At 33.2% G+C, this 20135-nt stretch overlaps 1 protein-coding gene, 1 non-coding gene and 1 pseudogene across 2 annotated transcripts; all 3 read left to right on the top strand.

Annotated features, from left to right (window-relative positions):
* Positions 1-6478: 6478 nt before the first annotated feature.
* LOC131181837 (small nucleolar RNA R71) lies at positions 6479-6586 on the top strand. The gene has a single exon (XR_009150313.1). It is a non-coding gene; the product is annotated as a small nucleolar RNA R71 (small nucleolar RNA).
* A 5430-nt stretch (positions 6587-12016) lies between these two features.
* On the top strand, positions 12017-13809 carry LOC110662283 (uncharacterized protein At5g48480). The gene is made up of 2 exons (XM_021821213.2): positions 12017-12456; positions 13287-13809. The coding sequence occupies exons 1-2, from the start codon at positions 12188-12190 to the stop codon at positions 13510-13512; spliced, it is 495 nt and encodes a 164-aa protein (XP_021676905.2). The 5' UTR covers positions 12017-12187; the 3' UTR covers positions 13513-13809.
* Positions 13810-18914: 5105 nt separating this feature from the next.
* Positions 18915-20114, top strand: LOC110662281 (cysteine-rich repeat secretory protein 55-like; annotated as a pseudogene).
* Positions 20115-20135: the final 21 nt, after the last annotated feature.

Below are 20135 nucleotides of genomic sequence, written 5' to 3'. Positions count from 1 at the left end.
ATGGTGTGTTTTAGGAGGAATTTTCTGAGGGAATCTTCTGCCAGCTCATTAATGAAACCTTTGTGGGACTGCATAAGTTATGCAGTCCTTATGCGCTTTTAAGCGGTTCACTTATGCAAAACTGCATGACTTGGCGCATAGGTTATGCACATTTCCGTGAGATTGCATAAGGGAGGCGTGAATCTGCATAAGCTATGCACTCTCCTTATGCACAATTCGGCAGGTGTTGGAACAGTGTTTCTTCTCCTCATGCGGATCTGCATAGCTTATGCGGCAAGTTATGCGCAATTTTGTCAATGCATATTTCCACTTGAAAACTTGTTTTTGACATCTTTGGCTGTAGAAGTCACTCCTCAATGGCAAAATTTCTTTTCAGTCATTCAAAAACACCACTTTTCCTACAAAACAAAGTAAAAATTACAAATTAATCCAAAATTGACAATTATGAAAAACTAACTAAATAACTAATGAAATTAGCTAAAAGTAACTAATAATCAAATAAAATGGCTATGAAATTAAACCTAAATGATTATGCAAAATGTATGCATCAAATACCCCCAAACTCAAGCTTTTGCTTATCCTTAAGCAAACTTTAAAGTGTGATGCAATTTTTTAGGGGTGCCTTATCCAAAGAGCTATGAAAATCACCTATTAAAGTAACTTAACACACCTTTAGCCATACCAACAATCCATATACCCATCCTTCAAAATGCAAAGAATCTAATGCTTATCCAAGCTTTCACCGCTTAGCCATCAAGTCAATTATCATTCAAAATCTCCAAACCAACCAATCAAAAGAGAGAGTCATGCTCAAAAGGAATTCTAGGACAATCAATAACCAAAGTGTCTTTATATAGAATGATGGAATTAAATGAATGAATAGATAATTTTCCAATCCCATAGGCAAATTCCCTATTCCTATCTCCACTAATGTAGCAAGTACTATCAAGAGATCAAAGGTCTTTTTAGGGATGTAATGGGGCCATGGGGTTCAAAAATGAGGCTAAGAAGAAAAATGGGTAAAAAGGATTCAAAGTATGAGAATATTTTCAATTTTGACAACATAAGGTACACTTCTTATTTTATTATATTTTTTTCTTTTTCTCTTTTTTTTTTATATATGGAGGAGAGAAATACACAATGAGAATTGTCAAGTGCTAGCATAGTTTACAAAACACATAAAAATGGAGGGACATTTTGATTATTTAAACTTGTATTTTGCATTTTCTTTTGATGATTATCCCTAAAATTTGCCACCCCCAAACTCATTTCTTTTAATACTTTGGGTGGATTTCTTTTATTTTGAATGACAATGGTGAAAAGCACATATACTAGCACTTTTACAAGGTGACAAGCATTTCTTCTCCCTTTTATTGCATTTTTTCTTTTCTCTGTTTTTTTTTTTTTTTTAATATGTACCTAATGTTATAAATAATTATTCTTATGAAAAGGGTTGGAGTGTTTGGTTCATTGGCTAGGTAGTAATAAGGGTTTCAAGAAAAATTAGGGACAAAAAGGCTCAAAAGGGTTTGCAAGGGTCAATTTTAATTAGGAAAAGGGCCAAAGGTTTAAAATGAGAAGGTTTAAATCAAAGAATGCCTAATCATCTCTCTTTTCAAGTACAAGCTGGTATTTCGCCTTGAAAGGTTTAGAAAATTTGTTCTAGGATTGGTGAGACATCATTTGACTACCTTATATCCAATAACTCCCTCTAAACACTTCCATCTCCAAATGACTAGTTGGGTGGCTTTTTGGCTAAAAAGATATAGGCAAGGGATAGACACTTCAAAACCTTGCATCTCTTAGGAAACTTTCAATCCACAAACCCAACTAAAGGTAAGTCAAATCACTCTCATAAGCAACTTTTCAATACTCAAGGGATTTGGCAAAAGATTTTGATGCATGATGCATGATTCCTAAAAATAAGTAATGCATTAACTAAATGAAGGAAGTCTAATTGTGTGCAATGTGTACAATTTCTAAGTGATGTATAATGTGTGTGTAAATGTGTTATGTATATGTATGTAAGGATGTATATGTAAAATATTTACAATATATGTAAATGGAATGGGATGAGATGCTCCTATACTCAAAATGTGAAAATGAAGCAAAAATCAAAATGTGCACCCCCAAACTCAAAATTAGACATTGTCCTCAATGTCTCAAGTAGTGCATTATCAAAACTCAAAGTAAACAGGAATTACCAGGAATTGTGAGATTTAAGAGTTACCTGGTATGGAGCAGATGAGAATTCAAGATATAATGGAGATGCATAAGAAGCTGCACAGGTTATGCAGAATAAAGTGTTGTCCAGAATAGGTGCATAAGCTGTGCGGTTCTGCGTGAGTGGCAATAAGGACTACACAGGCTATGCAGAACATTTGCATAAGGGTATTCATAGCCTATGCAGTATATTCAAAAGCTGCTGCATGATGATAAGCAAGGGAAAATGTGCAACCACCAGTAGAAGCATGCAAATATATACAGAGTATGGACAAATATGCACAAAGTGAAAGATGCAGAGAAAAGTTAGGGCAAATGCAGCGAAAATAGGAGTGGAGAAGAAGAGGAGAGGTAATGCCGAAATAAATGGACGTGGGGGGAAAAAGGAGTGAACAGGAATATCGGGAGGTGGAGGTGGGAAAAATGGTGTCGAAAACAAATTTGATTTGAACAGGGTTTGTGTAAAAACTGCATAAGTGAAAAGTGAGTTGTGCATAACTTATGCACTCTCTTATGCATGTTTCGGTGGGTGATAAAAAGGTGTGAAAAACTGATTATGCAGGAGTGCATAACTTATGCACTAACTTATGCAAGTTCCGGCTTGCTTTGGACTTCAGAGAAATAGCTCATGTAAAAGTGCGTAAGTCATGCACTGTCCTTATGCACTGTTCGACAAGTTTTGACTTTCAGGGAGAGTGGTCATGCGGAAGTGCATAAGCTATGCACTCTGCTTATGCACCTGTTGGCATGTTTTGGTTTTTGGAAAATGTGGTCATGCAGTTGTGCATAAGCTATGCACTTTGCTTATGCACTTTTCGGTGGGTTTTGAAATTTGGGGTTGGTGGTTATGCAGAAGTGCATAAGCTATGCACCCTCCTTATGCAGGTCTCGGCAGATTTTGGTGTTTGGAAAATGTGGTCATGCAGTTGTGCATAAGCTATGCACTCTGCTTATGCACCTCTCGGCAGGTTTTGGGTTTCAGAAAATGTGGTCATGCAGTTGTGCATAAGTCATGCACCCTCCTTATGCACCTCTCGGCAAGTTTTGAGATTTTGGGTTGGTGGTCATGCAATTGTGCATAAGCCATGCACTCTCCTTATGCAGGTCTCGGCAGAGAGAGAAAATCAGAGTTTTTGGTCATGCGGAAGTGCATAAGTCATGCACTCTGCTTATGCACCCCTCGGCAGGTTTTGATTTTTGGAGTTTCTGGTTATGCAGAAGTGCATAAGTCATGCACCCTCCTTATGCAGACTTTGGCAGAGAGAGAAAATGAAGAATTTGAAGTTATGCAAATGTGCATAAGTCATGCACTCTGCTTATGCAGGTTTCGAAAGATATGAAATTTGACAAAATTAGGCTATACAGAGTTGCATAAGCTATGCACTCTTTTTATGCAGTTTTTAGCAGGGTGAGAAAATGGCAAAATTTGTGATCTAAAAGCTGCATAAGCTATGCAGTTACTTATGCACAATTCAACAAGAATGAGATTACAACTGAAAATGATTTGCAAGTGTGAAAAATGCCCTAGAATGAAGAAATATAATTCTATGAAGCATAAATCATGAGAAATTATCACCAAAAACACATCAACATATACAAAATCCATCAAAATTACATCACACATGCTTGTAAAAATGAATCCTGCATAAAAGGCATTTGTGACCCATGCCATTTTGACTCAAATTCTGCAAATCAACATTTAGCACATTAAAACTCAATAAAATCTGCATAAAGTTGCATCTATTCACAAATGATGAACTCCCCAAGTCATGCCAAGAAAAATGCAGCATTTCCACCTTAAATCCCACAACCCAAATAAGCTCATAACTGCAAAAATGGCTCACTTACCACCATATTAACATTAAAAGCACATATACTTAAAAGTTACACACCCAACCTCACCAAGAAACATAAGCCATCTGCTGCAGACCCTACCTTGCTGCAAAATTCATTTTTCTGCATAAACAAAGTAGCAAACCTGCACATGTTATGCAGTAAAAATCAGTCAATTTTGGGAGAGTTGAAGGACATAATTTCAGTTTAAGAGTCACTCCCCAGCAGTTCACCAACCTTCCTTCATTAAAATACATCTACAAGGGACAAGATTCAACAATGTCAAAAATTGAATTTGGGGAGATTTAAGATAAAAACAAAAGCAATGTAAATAAAAGTAAATCAACAAAAGCAAGATAAAAGAACTTGGGGTGCCTCCCAAGGGCGCTAATTTATAGTCCTTAGCTGGACTCTTGTCATGTTTCATGGTGGCTGGAATTGGAATTTATTGCCTCTATTTCCAATAGGTGCTTCAATGAATCTATACTTAATTTTCTTTCCATCACAAGAGAAGATCTTTGTTGCTTTGTCTAAAAATCCAACCATTTCTTTCTTGGCAACCTTTGGTGCATCTTTTTCTTTGAGAGATGGTTGCTTTGCTTTACTTTTCTCCCCTTGCTCAACTTGAAAGATTGGTGCCATAGGACAAGATGGATTACCCTTTAAATGTTGTGCAAATGCAGCCTCTTTTGGATTTTCATCATTGATACTCCCTTCATGGATAAGACAACTTTCAAGAGAAGCCTTCGGATAGCTCTTTCTAAAGTGCTCTTTTACTAACTCATCAACTATATCAATTCTCAAACAAAAGTCTACATCTTCATGTTGCTTCTTCTTATCATTGCCAATGTTGAAGACTAAATGATCCTCTCCGACTCTGAGAGTAAGCTTTTCACCTTTCACGTCAATCAAAGCACCAGCTGTAGCTAGAAAAGGCCTCCCCAAAATGATTGGCATATGAGAATCCTCTTCCATGTCCAAAATGACAAAGTCAACAGGTATATAGAACTTCCCAACCTTCAGAGGCACATTCTCCAAAATCCCTTCAGGATACTTAATTGATCTGTCAGCTAACTGAAGAGAAATGTGGGTTGGCTTAAGATCTCCCTTATTGAGCTTCTCATAAATGGAGAGGGGCATAAGGCTAACACTAGCCCCTAGATCACATAAAGCTTTTGTAGAACATGATTCCCCAATGTGGCATGGAATTGAAAAACTCCCTGGATCTTTGAGCTTTGGAGGAAGTTTCCTTTGGAGGATAGTGCTGCATTCCTCAGTTAAGGCTACAGTCTCATAATCTTTAAGTCTTCTTTTGTTTGAGAGAATTTCTTTCAGAAACTTAGCATAAGAAGGCATTTGGAAAAGAGCATCGATAAAAGGCACATTTATATATAGCTTCTTCAAAAACTCTAAGAACTTCCCAAATTGCTTATCAAGCTTGGCTTTTTGAAATCTCTGTGGAAAGGGAAGCTGTGGCTTGTAAGGCTCTGGAGGTATATATTTCTCTTCTTTCTCTCCAACCTCCTCTTTACCTTTTCTTGCACTCCCTTTTTCACTCTTTTGTTTTTCATCTCCCTCAAAATCTTCCTCATTTTCTCTCTTTTCAACTTTTTCACTCTTCTCATTATGCACTATTTTACCACTCCTCAGTGTGATGGCATGACATTGCTCCCTTGGATTTTCTGTTTGATTAGGAAGTTTCCCCATAGAATTGGTACTTGATGAGCATGCTTGTTGTGCAATCTGATTTTTCAGCATCCTATTGTGTGTTTGCATTTGTTCTAGCCTTGCTTTCATCTCTCTCAACTCTTCATCACGCTTAATTTGATTAGCAAGAATTTGTTGTAATAAAGCCTCTGTGGTGGAACTTTGTTCTTGCTGTCTTGGTAAAGGTGCAGGATTTGCATTCTTTTGCTGAAAACTAGGTGGTGGTTGCCAAGGTTGTTGGTATTGATGCCCTTGTTGTTGTGGTGGAAAGTTCTGAGTTAAAGCTTGAGTTTGCTGATTCCCCCATGAAAAATTTGGATGATTCCTCCAAGCATATGAAGGATAATCTACTCCACAGCTCATTGTTCCTTCTGCATAAGTAACTTGTTGAGAATTCCTAGAGCATGATGATGAACTGACTAGCATACTTAAATCCTCCATTTTCTTAGCAAGGACATTAGTGAGTGCATCAAATTTGGCATTGATCATGTTGAATGGATCAAGCTCATACATTCCAGCAGCTTGCCTCTTTTGAGTTGGAGCTGGTCCTCTTGGACTACTCCAAAGATGAGTATTCTTTGTTATTTTCTCTAACAACTCATAAGCTTCATCTTCATGCTTAATGATGAATTCCCCTCCAGTTTGAGCATCAATGATTCCTCTGATAGCAGGAGTGACATTTGTGTAAAAATTCTGGTTTATCATCCATTTAGGAATGGCATGATGTGGACATTGTCTCTCCAATTCCTTCCATCTCATCCATGACTCATAAAGAGTCTCATCTTCTCTTGGTCTAAAAGCAATCATTTGATTCCTCAACTCTTGAGTTTTTCCAGGTGGAAAGTATTGGGCAAGAAATGCATCAGTGAGCTGCTCCCAATTTATAATTGAGTTGTGAGGTAAAGAATCAAGCCAATCCAATGCTCTATCTTTCAAAGAGAATGGAAACAATTTTAGCCTTGCTGCATCATCAGATACTCCTAGTTGCTTTTGCATGTCACAGATCATAACAAACTTCTTAAGATGAGTATGAGGATTTTCTTAAGGATGACCTCCGAATTGAGAATTCTGAATCATTTGTAGTACTCCAAAATCCATCTTATAACTATTTGCATTAATTCTTGGTCTTGCTATACTCTCTCTTAAATCATCAAAATGAGGAAATGCGTGATCCATCATACTTCCCTTAGGCACATTAGCATTTACAACTTCTTCGCCATGAGCTGCATTTTCATTGTTTCGATCATTTTCAGCATTATCACCACCGATTCCAACTCTTTCTTCAGCCATTTCTTGTTCAATTTCAGCTGCTCTCAAAGCTTCTTTTCTTTTTCTGGTTTCTTTCTTGTTGGCTTTACAAAATTTCTCAATTTTAGGATTAAACAATAAGGATGTGTCACTTGTGCTTCTAGCTCTTCTCATAAAAGATTAAGAGTACCTGAAAAAGAACAAACAAACACAAAATGAAAAGATAACAAAGATAAAACTATAAACAACTAAAATAATCAAGAATTCAATCTTAAACAAACAACTCCCAAGCAACGGCGCCAAAAACTTGATGTGTCCCAACCGCGAGTGCACGGGTCGTTCAAGTAGTATAGAAAAAGATATCGTTCCCACGAGGAGTTGTGTTAATGATTGAATTTTTGATATAAAATAAAATATGTTAAAATTGTATTTTAATCAAATTAATAAAAGAAATTTAGGAATTTGAAGCATAAGGTATGAAAATGCAAAACTAAATTCAAACAATGACTAATTTAATAATTCGCAAAATAAAGAAATTGATAATAATGAAAATTAATAAAATGAGATTAAACTAAACACTCAAAAGTAAAATTCCAAGCAATAATTGATGAAAGACGATTCTGGAGTTAAGGGTTCATATTTAAGTCATTTTGGGATTTTTCCTAGCTAGCCCAATCCATAAAATTTATGGGTTTAAAGGAGATTAATTCTAAAATCCTTTGAAAACTCTTTCGAGTGAGACAAAGAGTGCCTTAATTAACTTAATCCTACTTTCGTGGAGTTAAAATTAACCAAGACCCATTAGGTTCTTTAATCAATCTATTAAAACCCTCTTAACCCTTAGTCTATTTCTAGATCTAAGTTAATTAAGTCCAATTTCTTGATTAACTATCACTTGGTTTTCTCCTTTCAGTGCTTCAACCAAGGATTAAGAACATAACTTAATGGGGCCCTTCATTAAGCATGTGAATAAGCACACAAGAAATGGATTAAACCTCATAAATTCATTAAATTGGGACTAACCCAGTTCAAATCCACAAAAATAACTAAATATTACATCCCTTACTCCAGAATCAAAGTAAAACTACTCACTATCCATAATGTTTACAAGAAATTCTGAGTTTATAAGGAAATAAAGCTTTAATCTAAGCTAAGAAACAAGAAACTAAACACTAGAAATGTAGGAAAAATGTAAGAAAAGAAAGAAATCTCTAAATATGGTTGGAAATGGAGTGGGAGATGATTGTGACTCTTCAGCTGCTGCCTCCCCTATTCCTTTTCTTCCTCTACTTGCTTCCTCCCCTTTCTAAAATGGGAAATGGGACTATTTATAGCATTTTCTGATATGGAGCCCTAAAATGGTGTGTTTTAGGAGGAATTTTCTGAGGGAATCTTCTGCCAGCTCATTAATGAAACCTTTGTGGGACTGCATAAGTGAACTGCATAAGTTATGCAGTCCCTTATGCAGTTTTCGGTTGTTTCTGGTTCACTTATGCAAAACTGCATGACTTGACGCATAGGTTATGCACATTTCCGTGAGATTGCATAAGGGAGGCGTGAATCTGCATAAGCTATGCACTCTCCTTATGCACAATTCGGCAGGTGTTGGAACAGTGTTTCTTCTCCTCATGCGGATCTGCATAGCTTATGCGGCAAGTTATGCGTAATTTTGTCAATGCATATTTCCACTTGAAAACTTGTTTTTGACATCTTTGGCTGTAGAAGTCACTCCTCAATGGCAAAATTTCTTTTCAATCATTCAAAAACACCATTTTTCCTACAAAACAAAGTAAAAATTACAAATTAATCCAAAATTGACAATTATGAAAAACTAACTAAATAACTAATGAAATTAGCTAAAAGTAACTAATAATCAAATAAAATGGCTATGAAATTAAACCTAAATGATTATGCAAAATGTATGCATCAACAGTCCTTAGCAATGCTATTATACTATTATAAAAGGAATTACAATTTTTTGGCTACTAACGAATATTTTATGAATTTTATTTTATTAGGCAAAAAGAGTAATTTAAAGTTTGGGTTTACCTACACCAATTCTGATACTTGGAATGCATCTGGGGCATCTAAAAATGGGAGAAAGCATTGTGATATTGATCCACTTTCAAAGTGAGTCCAGTAGCCTGCCTATCCAGCCCGAAAATGCAGTCTTGATCGCCAGTAGAATTTTCTCGAAATGAGAACACCTACGCAAAGCCCACAATACCAGGAGTTAAAATATAATTTTTATTTAATTAAATAGACTCATTAAAGACTAAAAAAAAATCACTACAATGTTCGTGGGACCCATCAAAATTTCAGTGTAAGAAAAATTCAAAATTGGTATTATTGTGAAGCTCTCGACGAATGGAGTGTATTGGTAGTCTCGGAATCTCAGTGGGATTCACGGTTTAGAAGAAATCTAATCAAAAAGTCAAAATGGGATAAAATTTCTCGGGCTTGATTCGCACAAATCGCCCTATGAAAATTGATGAAATAGGTGTCTATGGAAAGCTCTTGAGAAGTAGAACACAAAGAAAACTAGACCTGGTTCGATTGGTGGCTGAATTGACCGGAATCGGCTCGAGAAGCTGAAATGTCACGTGTGAAAGGATGAGGATTTTGGGGCGTTTTTTGACTGGTTGGAGGGGCGGTGCCAGCAAGGGAGGGTGGTGGGAGGTGCACCAGCGTGTGGGGGAGGCCAGGGGATGGTTGGTCGGCGGTGGGGAAGGGGGGAAAGAGACAAAAAAGAAGAGAGAAGAAAGGAAGGGAGTGGTGCGCGGGGAAAGAAAAGGGAGGGGAAAAAGAGATCGGTCCGATTTAATTTAGTTCGATTCGGTCAATTCGATTCAAAGTACTCGAAATTTGATTTTTGTTTTGCTTTGAGACTCAAAACGAGGCTAAAAAATTTCAAAAAAATTAAAGAAAACTCAGAAAAATTTATATAGTCTAAATATATTTTTAAACTTACTACGTGGTCTTTAAATTAATTTTTTAAAAATTATTAAAATTAATTATCTCGAAAAATAAAAACTCGATTTTGAAAACCGAAAAAATTTAAATTAAATACCATAATATTTAATACATTAAAATATCATAATTTACATATAAATAATTATTTAAAAATTCAGAGTGTTACAACAAAAATAAGTAGATTATCCTTAATTAATATTAATATATAAATTATAGTTGTTGCTGTGAGTATGAATTAATTTCTATATATTGAGAGTATTTATTTTGGCTACTTACTTAAAACTTTTGACTTAAAATACTTTTTAATTTATGAATCAAATTAAAAATAACTAATTAATTATTTGATAAAATTATTTAAAAATAACTTTTAAGTAATTTAAATATTTAGTTAAAATATGATAAAAATAAATATGTAATTAAATATTATAGTTATTAAAATAGTATAACGTTGATATTTTTTAAAATTATCAATATAATGTAGTATTTTACTTAGTAAAATAATAATTTTATAATAAATAAATAAGTCATAAATAAGATATCTTTACTTGTGATTTTTTATTTATTTTAAATAAAATTTTTTACTTATATATCAAATTAAATACTAATCTATTTATAATTTTTTATTTATAAATAAATTTAATTAATTTATAATATCTAATAAAAAGTTAAAAAAATAAATATTATTCTCATAAATTTTAATTTTATTAAAAAATAATTATTATTTATTTAAGTTCAAGATTAAGGTGCGAAGGTTCGACGACGAGCATAAAACAAAGAACCGAAAAATAAAAATCCACGAGCGAGAAGAAAAAAAAATTAGTTGAACCACCCAACCCACCCTTCCAACAAAATGAAAGCAGAAAAGGACGATATAAGACCTTAGCCACATATTGCCAATGATGTTTGAAATCTTCTCCAAAATCTTTTCCACACCTTGTCCTATCTATAATCCGCAAACTATTATCTCCCCCTATTTTCCTACTTATTTTCCATTACTGCCCTTCCCTTTCTAAATATTGTATTATTACAATGCTTTTTATCTAGCTTAGGTTTGGTTATTAAGAGGTTTTTTATTTAAGAAATCAGTTTTTAAAGTTTTTTTTTTAATTTTAGTTTGATTAAAGTTTTAATTTATTTTTAATTTCAATCATGATTCCATTTTAATTTAATTTTAATTTTAATTAAATGTAATGATTATTTTTTTTAAGAGAATCAAAATCAAACTAATTAATTTAGATTCGATTTCATATCAATTTTAATTAATTTAATTTTAAATGATTTCAATTTTGTTTTGTTAAATTCAAAAAGAATATTTGACATATTACACTTTTAATATAAATTTATACAAATAATTGATTTACTCATGCGTAAAAATGATTAGAAAATTCAATATTACAACTCATTTATATTGTATATTGTCATTATTTATATTTTAAATGTGAGATTTTTAGTCCAATTCATTTATCTAAAAAAATTCTAATTTTGATTTAAATTAGCCTAATCAAATTCAATTTTAATTTCAATTTCATTTAAAATAAAATCTTATTTATAATAAAAATATATAATTAAAAGAATTAATATTAATAATAAAAAAATTTTATATCGCTTAAGTAAAATTGAATTTTTAATCTTATAAATAAAGAAAATTCTTACTCAAAATGCTTTATCTTTATAATAAATTTTTTTAATATAAGTAAAATTATATTTAATTATGTAAATTTAGACGATACATTTAATTTATTTAAAAAATATATAAATATAAATATTTAAAAGTAAATTATTTTTTAAATAAACCCAAAAGAGTAAAATTGAAAACTTAATAAATCAGTTTCTTGAACTTAATAAAAAAGTGTGTGGAGAGCAGACATGATCAAATATTATTATCCGAAGACTAGTTAAAGTTTTTGAGCGTGAGACAAATCAAGGGCATTTTGGTCACAGAGTGCGTAGAAACAAAAGCGAAGCTGTTTGGCCTTTTGACAAGGGCATCACATGTAAATAAAGCAAAATTCTAGTGGCAATTCCATACCAACTGCGTTCTTCTCCTTGCAATACACCAACGGCTCCGCTTCCCCGCTTCTATAAGAGCCCACACTCGCTCCTCACACCAACCTCATTTATCCGTTTCTGCTATATTTTTCTCTCACCTAGGGTTAGGGTTTTCTTCTAAAACTCTCTTGCTTTTTCTCTCTCTAAGGCATCAATGGCTCAGCAGGAAACCCAGAACGGAGACTCCATCAAGGCTGATGCTGAGATAACTTTTACCGCCGTGAAGCTGCAGGTGTTGGTTGAGGCACCAAAGGCAAATGACGCCGTGCAGTTCTACAAGGCAGCGTTTGGAGCCGTGGAAACTGGTCGTACCACTCAGCCCAAGCGCAAGGCTGAACAGGAGCTCCCTCACATCATCTCAGCTCAGCTTCAGCTCGCTGGTTCAACCATTATTGTATCTGACCTCGCTGATGACTCTGCACCGTATGCCCTCTTTATCTCTCACGCGCGTGTGCGCTCACACGCGCACTCTAGCTATAGTTATGGATCGTTTATTTGGCTTCTTTTGTTAGATCTTGCAGTGTGGTTGGGATATTGTGGTTTAAGTTAGACGTTTTACATGGTTGAATCTTTGTTTTCGCTGTTTATCAACCCTTTCTGTAGATTTGCCTTTTGACTTAGCTTTTGGGTCGTTATTCACTCTGTTCTGGCAGTTATTTGAACGATGAAGAGGCGTTAAGACTTTTTTTGTCTTTGGTGGAGTCTTCTTCGTTATTGTAGATGTTAAACAAGCCTTTTTCTTAACGTTGATGGTTCATGTGTTTGCTTCGATCATGTTTTCCTGGATTTCCCTTCGCATGCATGTCACGTTTAGCTCATTTCTCATCAGTATTTGAGATTAGACGCGGTTTTTGGGTCAAGTCCAAGCTGGTTCGTAGTTCACTGTATTTTACCCAACTACCTTGATCTTGGCCTAGTTATTTTTTTTTGGTGTGTTCGATTGAATCTGGCTGTTCTGAGCTGTTGTTCTAGTTCTTCATATCATTTTTGAAGGCTTTTCCCTCGCTATATTTTTTTGTTTTTTCGCCTCGTGCGTGAGTTTCTTCGCGTCTACGGTTTTTGTTCCTTTGCTTCAGTTTCTCTTTCTCACCCTTTTGGGCCATAGTTTTTCAGATGTTTTTTTTTTCGTTTTGTCTACGTGTGATCTCGTTCACTGGACTGCGTGCTATGGCCATTTTATGCTTTACATTTTTTGTTCAAGAGTTTATTTGGGGAGATGTTGATGCCGTTTTTGATTGACCGTGGTTGAGCAGGGTGAAGACTGGGGGAACCGGAATCACTGTCTGCTTGGAGACCGAGGATGTTGAAGCTGCTATATCCAAGGCCGTGGCCGCGGGAGCAGTCGCCGAGGGGGAGATTCTCGAGGGCGATGGAGCATGCTGCGGTGCTGGGCGCGTGGGCAAGGTGAAGGATCCTTACGGTTTAGTGTGGGTCATTTCTTCTCCTGCCAAGAAGTCGAACACTGACGTGGAAGCTTAGAGGCCACTCGATCCGATCTCGATCCTGACCTTCTAATTAGTCGTAGTTGTTTCTTTCGTAGTCTGGCTTGTTTAGGTTTTGACTTGAATGCAATGCCGGGACCCTTCCTAGCAGGAAAAAATTATATGCTTCTACCTCTTTAGGTGATGGATAGGGTGGATGCTGGAGGTTGCTCTTGGCTATTAAATACTAAGATCTAGTTCAGGATGGATATTTTTCGTAATTTTTGAAAAATATTAACTGACAGCTGGCAGTTATCGACTTTAAAACTAGTGTTCAGCAGCTTTTGGATTTCTATTTTGTTGTTTGCTCTGTTATTTAATTAAGTTGTGTTTATTATAATATCCAATAAGTTGTGAAATAGTGAAGTCTCTGGCAGGTGTCAGTGCCATCAGGAGCATTGTGGAAAGTGGGATGGTAAATATCCTATGGATGAGTGGATATGGATAATCCTGAGCAGTGGGTGTTGTTCTAATCTTAATTTTTGAATATTTAAATTAGTATAATTACCATATGGATATTGTTTCGACTTTCGAGACTTCCTCGCATGGGGAGTGTCTGGAGAGGAGCTTGTTTGAGGCTTGAATGGTAAGTTAATTATAGATAATTTGGGGATGAAATGTGAGGAGACTTTGTTTGTAAGGCTATCTGTCCCGTGTCAATTGCGGTGAGGTTGTTGTATATGCGTGGTCCCAAAGGCCTCTGTCGTCCGGCTGAAAGTGGTTTTTCCTTGGGGATGGGGTTCTCGTGAGGATTTAGAGAGTTGTTACTGTCTTATTAATGCCTTGTTGATAAGTTTGCTGTTTTGAACTTGTGACGTGGAACGAGTTTGGATTTTTAAACAGAATTAATTTCAGATGAAAATTCATGATTACTTTTGTAAATACAATTCAAACAAAAGAAAATCGATTCAAGCTCTATCAAACATGAATGGTACTACATGTACAACTGGGACTTAAATGATCACTTTCCACAGCTAAAGGAGAGTGTTCCTTAGCTAATGAGTCTTTTTCAAGCCCCTTTCTGTTCCCATACTTTCCTGCAAAACTGAAGAAAGTTATACAAGGTCTTATCAGGAAAGCAGTTATCAAACTCATCAACGAACCTCTATATCCTTCCAAGAAAATGATACTTTTTTATTATGCGCAGAAGCGAAATTTTAATTAATAATTGATATATGTACAATCTAATCATGGAAAAAAATTGAGTAGTTTCCAAAAAAAAATAGAGAGTAGTTTGGGTATTCAACTTTTAAGTATTTTAGGGGTGACTTCGACAATTCACGAGTCTAATCAAGCTTCTCACAAACCTAATCGAGTTTATTTTAAAATATATATATATATATATATATATATATATATATATATATATATATATATATAATTAAAAAAAATTTAATACCCAATTTAGTCTCAATTGAATTTATTTAAGTTTATATTTGACATTTTAAAACTTCTAGCTATAATTATACACTCGAATTCGAGTACTAAAAAATAATCTAGTTGAATTCAAACTTCACATGGAAGACATTCGTTACGCTATCAGCTAATTAATTCCGTTGCTTTAAAAAATTTTATTTATTTGGCCGAAAAAGAAATCAGACTAGTAAATGACAGTCAATTACACCAAAGGTCTCTCTAATTATTTTCTCTTTGATCAATTAATTTCAATTTATTAAAATAAAATTTCTTTCTTCCACTCAATTTGACTTCATGTCCGATCGTTCAACTATGAAAGCGATCCGATCGTTCAACTATGAAAGCGATCTTTCTCATTAGAAGTTTGATGGTGAAATATAGAGATGTGAAGAAAGATCTACACATAATTTTTATCGATTTGAAGAAGGCTTATGATAGTATTCCAAAAGATGTCTTATAGAGAGTGTTAGAACAAAATATGATATCTACTAGACACATACAAGTGTTAAAAAATATGTATGAAAAAGCAATTACTATTGTGCACACAGTGGGAGGGGACACAAGATATTTTTCTATCTCAATTAGATTACACAAAGGTTCAGCTGTAATCCCTTACATTTTTACATTAGTTTTAAATGAATTGACGAAACATATTCAAGAGAGTATCCATTGGTGCATGATGTTTGCAGATAATATAGTCCTGATAGATGAGATACGAGAAGGAGTCAATAGAAAGTTAGAGCTTTAGAGAAGTACTCTAAAGTCAAAGAGTTTTAAGTTAAGTAGAACGAAGATATAATACATGCATTGCAAGTTTAGTAAAGGTCGAACTGGTGATATGGAAGGAGTTAGTTTGAAGGGAGTTGTACTACCCCAAAGTAATCACTTTAAATATCTCCGCTCAATTCTTCAAGTAGATGGGGGATGTGAGGAGAATATTAGTCATAAGATTAAAGTCGGATGGTTGAAGTGGAGAAGTGCCACAAAAATTTTATGTGATCGCAAGATTCCCAATAAATTGAAGGGAAAATATTATCGTACAACAATACGACCGACTATGTCATATGGTAGTGAGTGTTGGACACTGAAGGAGTCGTATGTGTCTAAGATAAGAGTTGCGGAAATAAAAATGTTAAGGTAGATGAGTGATCATATTAAACTAGATAAAGTCCGTAATGATAGTATTAGAGAAAAGATAAAAATGGTGCCAATTGAGGATAAGTTGAGAGAAGGGAAATTGAGGTGATTTGGTAATGTGAAGTGTAGACATACAGAGACACCAGTTAGACAAGCAGAGTGCATTAGGTTAGGGGATAGAAAGAAAAGAAAGGGTAGACCTAAACTGACTTGGAGGATAGTAGTACAATATGATCTAGAAGCATTACACATATTCGAGGATTTAACCTAAAATCGTTTAGAATGGAGAAAAAGAATCCATATAGTCGACCCCAAATTTTTGAGATAAAAATTTAGTTTAGTTGAGTTAAAATAAAATTTCTTAATTATGAATTTATTTTAGGAAAACCCTCTTACTTGACCTATAATTAGTGATAGATGTATATAGCAAAACAAGGGTCAATTCACCCCTTATTTTGCTAAAATCATCCTTATATATGTTTATATATGTATAAATTAACCGCTCAATAATTTAGTTATTAAACTCTCTTTAATAAAATTTAAAATTAAAAAATTATAATAGAGACATGTATTTAATAGCATGAGTAATGTTTTAATACTTAATATTTTTCTCATCAATTCAATGATAAGTTATTAATTTTAAATTTTTGATATTTTTAATAATATTTTATAATTCCATAAAAAAAATTTTCAAGAGCTGTCACTACCTATAATAACAGGTTTTCAAGTTAAAAAAATAAAATTATCTTTTACTCACTTTTTTTTTTTTTTACTTTTATGATTAAATTAATTAATAATTATTTTCAATAAAATTATTTTATTTTAATTACATTTATTAATAAAATTAATAATTATATAATATTGTTTATTATTGATTAAAATTTAATTTGTAACAATCTAAATAATAATAATAATAATAAATTTTAAAATTTAAAGTAATATTTTATGAATATAATATTTTATCAATATTTAATTTTTATATAAAAAAATAAAAAATAATAAACAACAAATAATAATAATTTATAAATTTATTTTAGTTAAATATTAAGTTAATTAAAAAATAAAATGAATTTAAAACTTATAAGTTAAACTGAAATAAAATTAAAATTAAAAAATTTTACCTTAATAAATCAAAGTTGATCGACAAAAATGACAACTATAAGACAGTTGTGGCCTATTGTCGGCAAAATTAGATTATTTACATATTTGACATATAACAATAGACGTTAGGGGAGAGCAATTTTCGGTTTAAACCGAAAAATCAAATCGAATCGATTTAATTCAGTTCAATCGGTTCAGTTTATAAATTTAATAATTTCGGTTAATGGGATCAATTGGGTTATTTTCATAAAAAATAAAAAAAAAAACCGAACAGAAATTATTAATATATATAGGAAATCAAAGAAAATCGAATTAAATCGAATCGAACCGAATCGAATCAAAATCAAAGAAAACCAAACCGAACCTTAAGATTTTTGAGTTTTGATTTCTATTTTTTTTTTGTTTTTATGTTTTATTATTTAGATTTAATGTTAAAATATGAAATTTTATAAATTTCGTTTTGATTAATTTAAAATCGAATCGAACCGATATTTATCGGTTTATCGGTTCGATTCAGTTTGATTTTCTTTTATTAATCGGTTTGGTTCGGTTTTTAAAATTTTTTATTTTTGATTTTCGATTTTATCGGTTCGGTTTGATTCGAAACCGAACCGACCGTTTGCACACCCCTAAATCTAGTGGCTATCCATAGGCGTGGAGCTGAAACCCACTAGATAAAACTGGCAAATGAGCTATACTTGTGTAATGATGTCAAATAGATAGAACATGGAATGCAAATCAGCCTTTATCTTAGATATATGGTTGATAAATGAAATTGGATCAGTGTTTTAATAGCAATTCTGTGATCTTCTAGTTTTATTACTTTTTCGGCTTCTCATATTAACCATTTGCATCAATTTCTTTTAAATCCTTTTTGGATTACACAGAGTTTGGTATAATTCTACCATAAATTTTGGAATTCATTTTAAATTGATAAAAAATTTTATATAAATATAATAAAATTAGTCTCCTTTTATCGGAACATGATAAGTAACGCTTTATTATATATATATATATATAAAACGAAGCTTTACCCCTATTTTCCTAATAATTTTACAATATGAATCGATAATATGTACTAATATGTAAATTCTATCAGACTATAAGGCATTTATTAAAAAAATATGACAATAGTTACAAACTTTAATTAATACTAAAAAATTTAAGGATCATAGTTATAAATTATATAAATCAAAGCAACCTTTTTATTTTTCACTATAATTATGGAATCATGTAATTAATTCTTTATAATTAAAAAATTTATGATAAAAGTTACAATTTAAGTACAATTTAATTAATAGTAGGAAAACTAAAAGTCATAGTTATAAATTATATAAATTAATATTATACATTAAAAATCAAATTATCCACCTCTTAATGGAAATAGAAGATTCAATGTCCAGTCAAGATTTCTTCCAAATCTATCAAATAATATTTTAGTAACCAAGACATTTGAAACAGATGATAAATGATTTGCACAAAAATCTTTAAGGTAATCTTCATCTTATAAGATTTATTTACATACATTTTATTGATTTTTTTTATTTCTTTTTTATATTTATTTTTAATTTATATTTATTTTTAATTTATATTTATTTTTTATTTTATTTTCTTTATATTTTCACAATTTTTTTACAAGCTTTTATTAAAACATTTTAAATAAATTAAGTATAAATATATAGATCATTATTCAATTAAGTATTTACCAATAGTAAATGATAAAAGTTTATCTTGGTTGCCTGGTGTGGTTTGGTCCAATATCTCGCATACTCATGTTTGAATCATATATCGAAAGATTTCTCAAAATGAATCAAGGGAAAAGTTTCCCTGTCATTAAAAGGAAAAGTTTATCAGTCAACCATGGACGACAAGGAAAAGTTTTCCCTGAAAAATGGAAACATTTCCCTTGCACGCCATTTAAAATTTGGTCGTTTCAATGAAGAAGAAAAAGAACAGACTATTTTATTGATCACTAACTAGCAGAACAATTTTTCAAAGCTCCCTCATCTGGAGATGTGAGCACGACAACTGCTCCGGTTGTCTCAAGGACGCAGCAAAGGAAACCAGCCAACGCTGCCCCAAGTCCCAACAAGTTGATGCAAGAGGAAATCATGTTCCCTCTGGCAAATGATCCAATTACCAATTAGTTATCTTGTTAGGGACTCAAAAAGTAATAGCTTTTTAGGTGATAAATTTGTTTCAAGGCAAACCATGACTTTGTTATTATACAGTGTTTTTTTCTTACTAATGTTGTGTACTAGCAGGGCAGATCATGCAGGACAGTTACAGCAATGCAGACACTGATATAAGTAGTAACAGCCAGACATCAGCATATATCCTTTGGGAGGTTATTGTCTATGTTGGTTTTCAGAACTGCCATAACTAGTTTTGCAGCTGTCTCCTGTGGCCAAGGCAAGGATAAAGTGTATGGCCTTGGAAAATGCAGAGGAGATGTGAGCAGCAAAGAGTGCTACACTTGTATCCAAGATGCAGCCAGGCAAATCCGTGAAGTTTGTCCTGACCAAGCTGTTGCCAGGATTTGTTTTGACTTCTTTTTTTTAGGCTATGACAACAAAATTTCATTGGAAAAGTTGATACTTAGCATAGTCTTTACCAATGATGAGGAAGTACGAGATTTTGAAGATTTTGATCAAGAACTAGGAGCTATTTTGCGTAGAAACAGGGGGCTGGGGAAGGGTGAAAAGAAGCTTTTTCCATCTGTAACTCTTTATGCTTTGGTGCAATGCACAAGGGAATTACCTCAGACAGACTGCTCAGTGTGTGGCAATTGCTATTGGAAATTTCCTAAACCTCTGTGACAACAGGAAGGGATGAAGATTATTTTACAGTAGCTCTTATGTTCGACATGAGCTCTATCTATTTTTCTTCCCCGTTGATGCCAGAACTTACCAGCTTAATAGTACGATGGTGACACGCTATCCTTAGATTTTTCCAATCTGAACGTGG

Source organism: Hevea brasiliensis, chromosome 7 (assembly GCF_030052815.1).
Source record: "Hevea brasiliensis isolate MT/VB/25A 57/8 chromosome 7, ASM3005281v1, whole genome shotgun sequence".
Classification (NCBI taxonomy): Eukaryota; Viridiplantae; Streptophyta; class Magnoliopsida; order Malpighiales; family Euphorbiaceae; genus Hevea; species Hevea brasiliensis.
The sequence above is the reverse complement of the archived record's forward strand: the minus strand, read 5'-3'. Positions and strand labels throughout refer to the sequence as shown.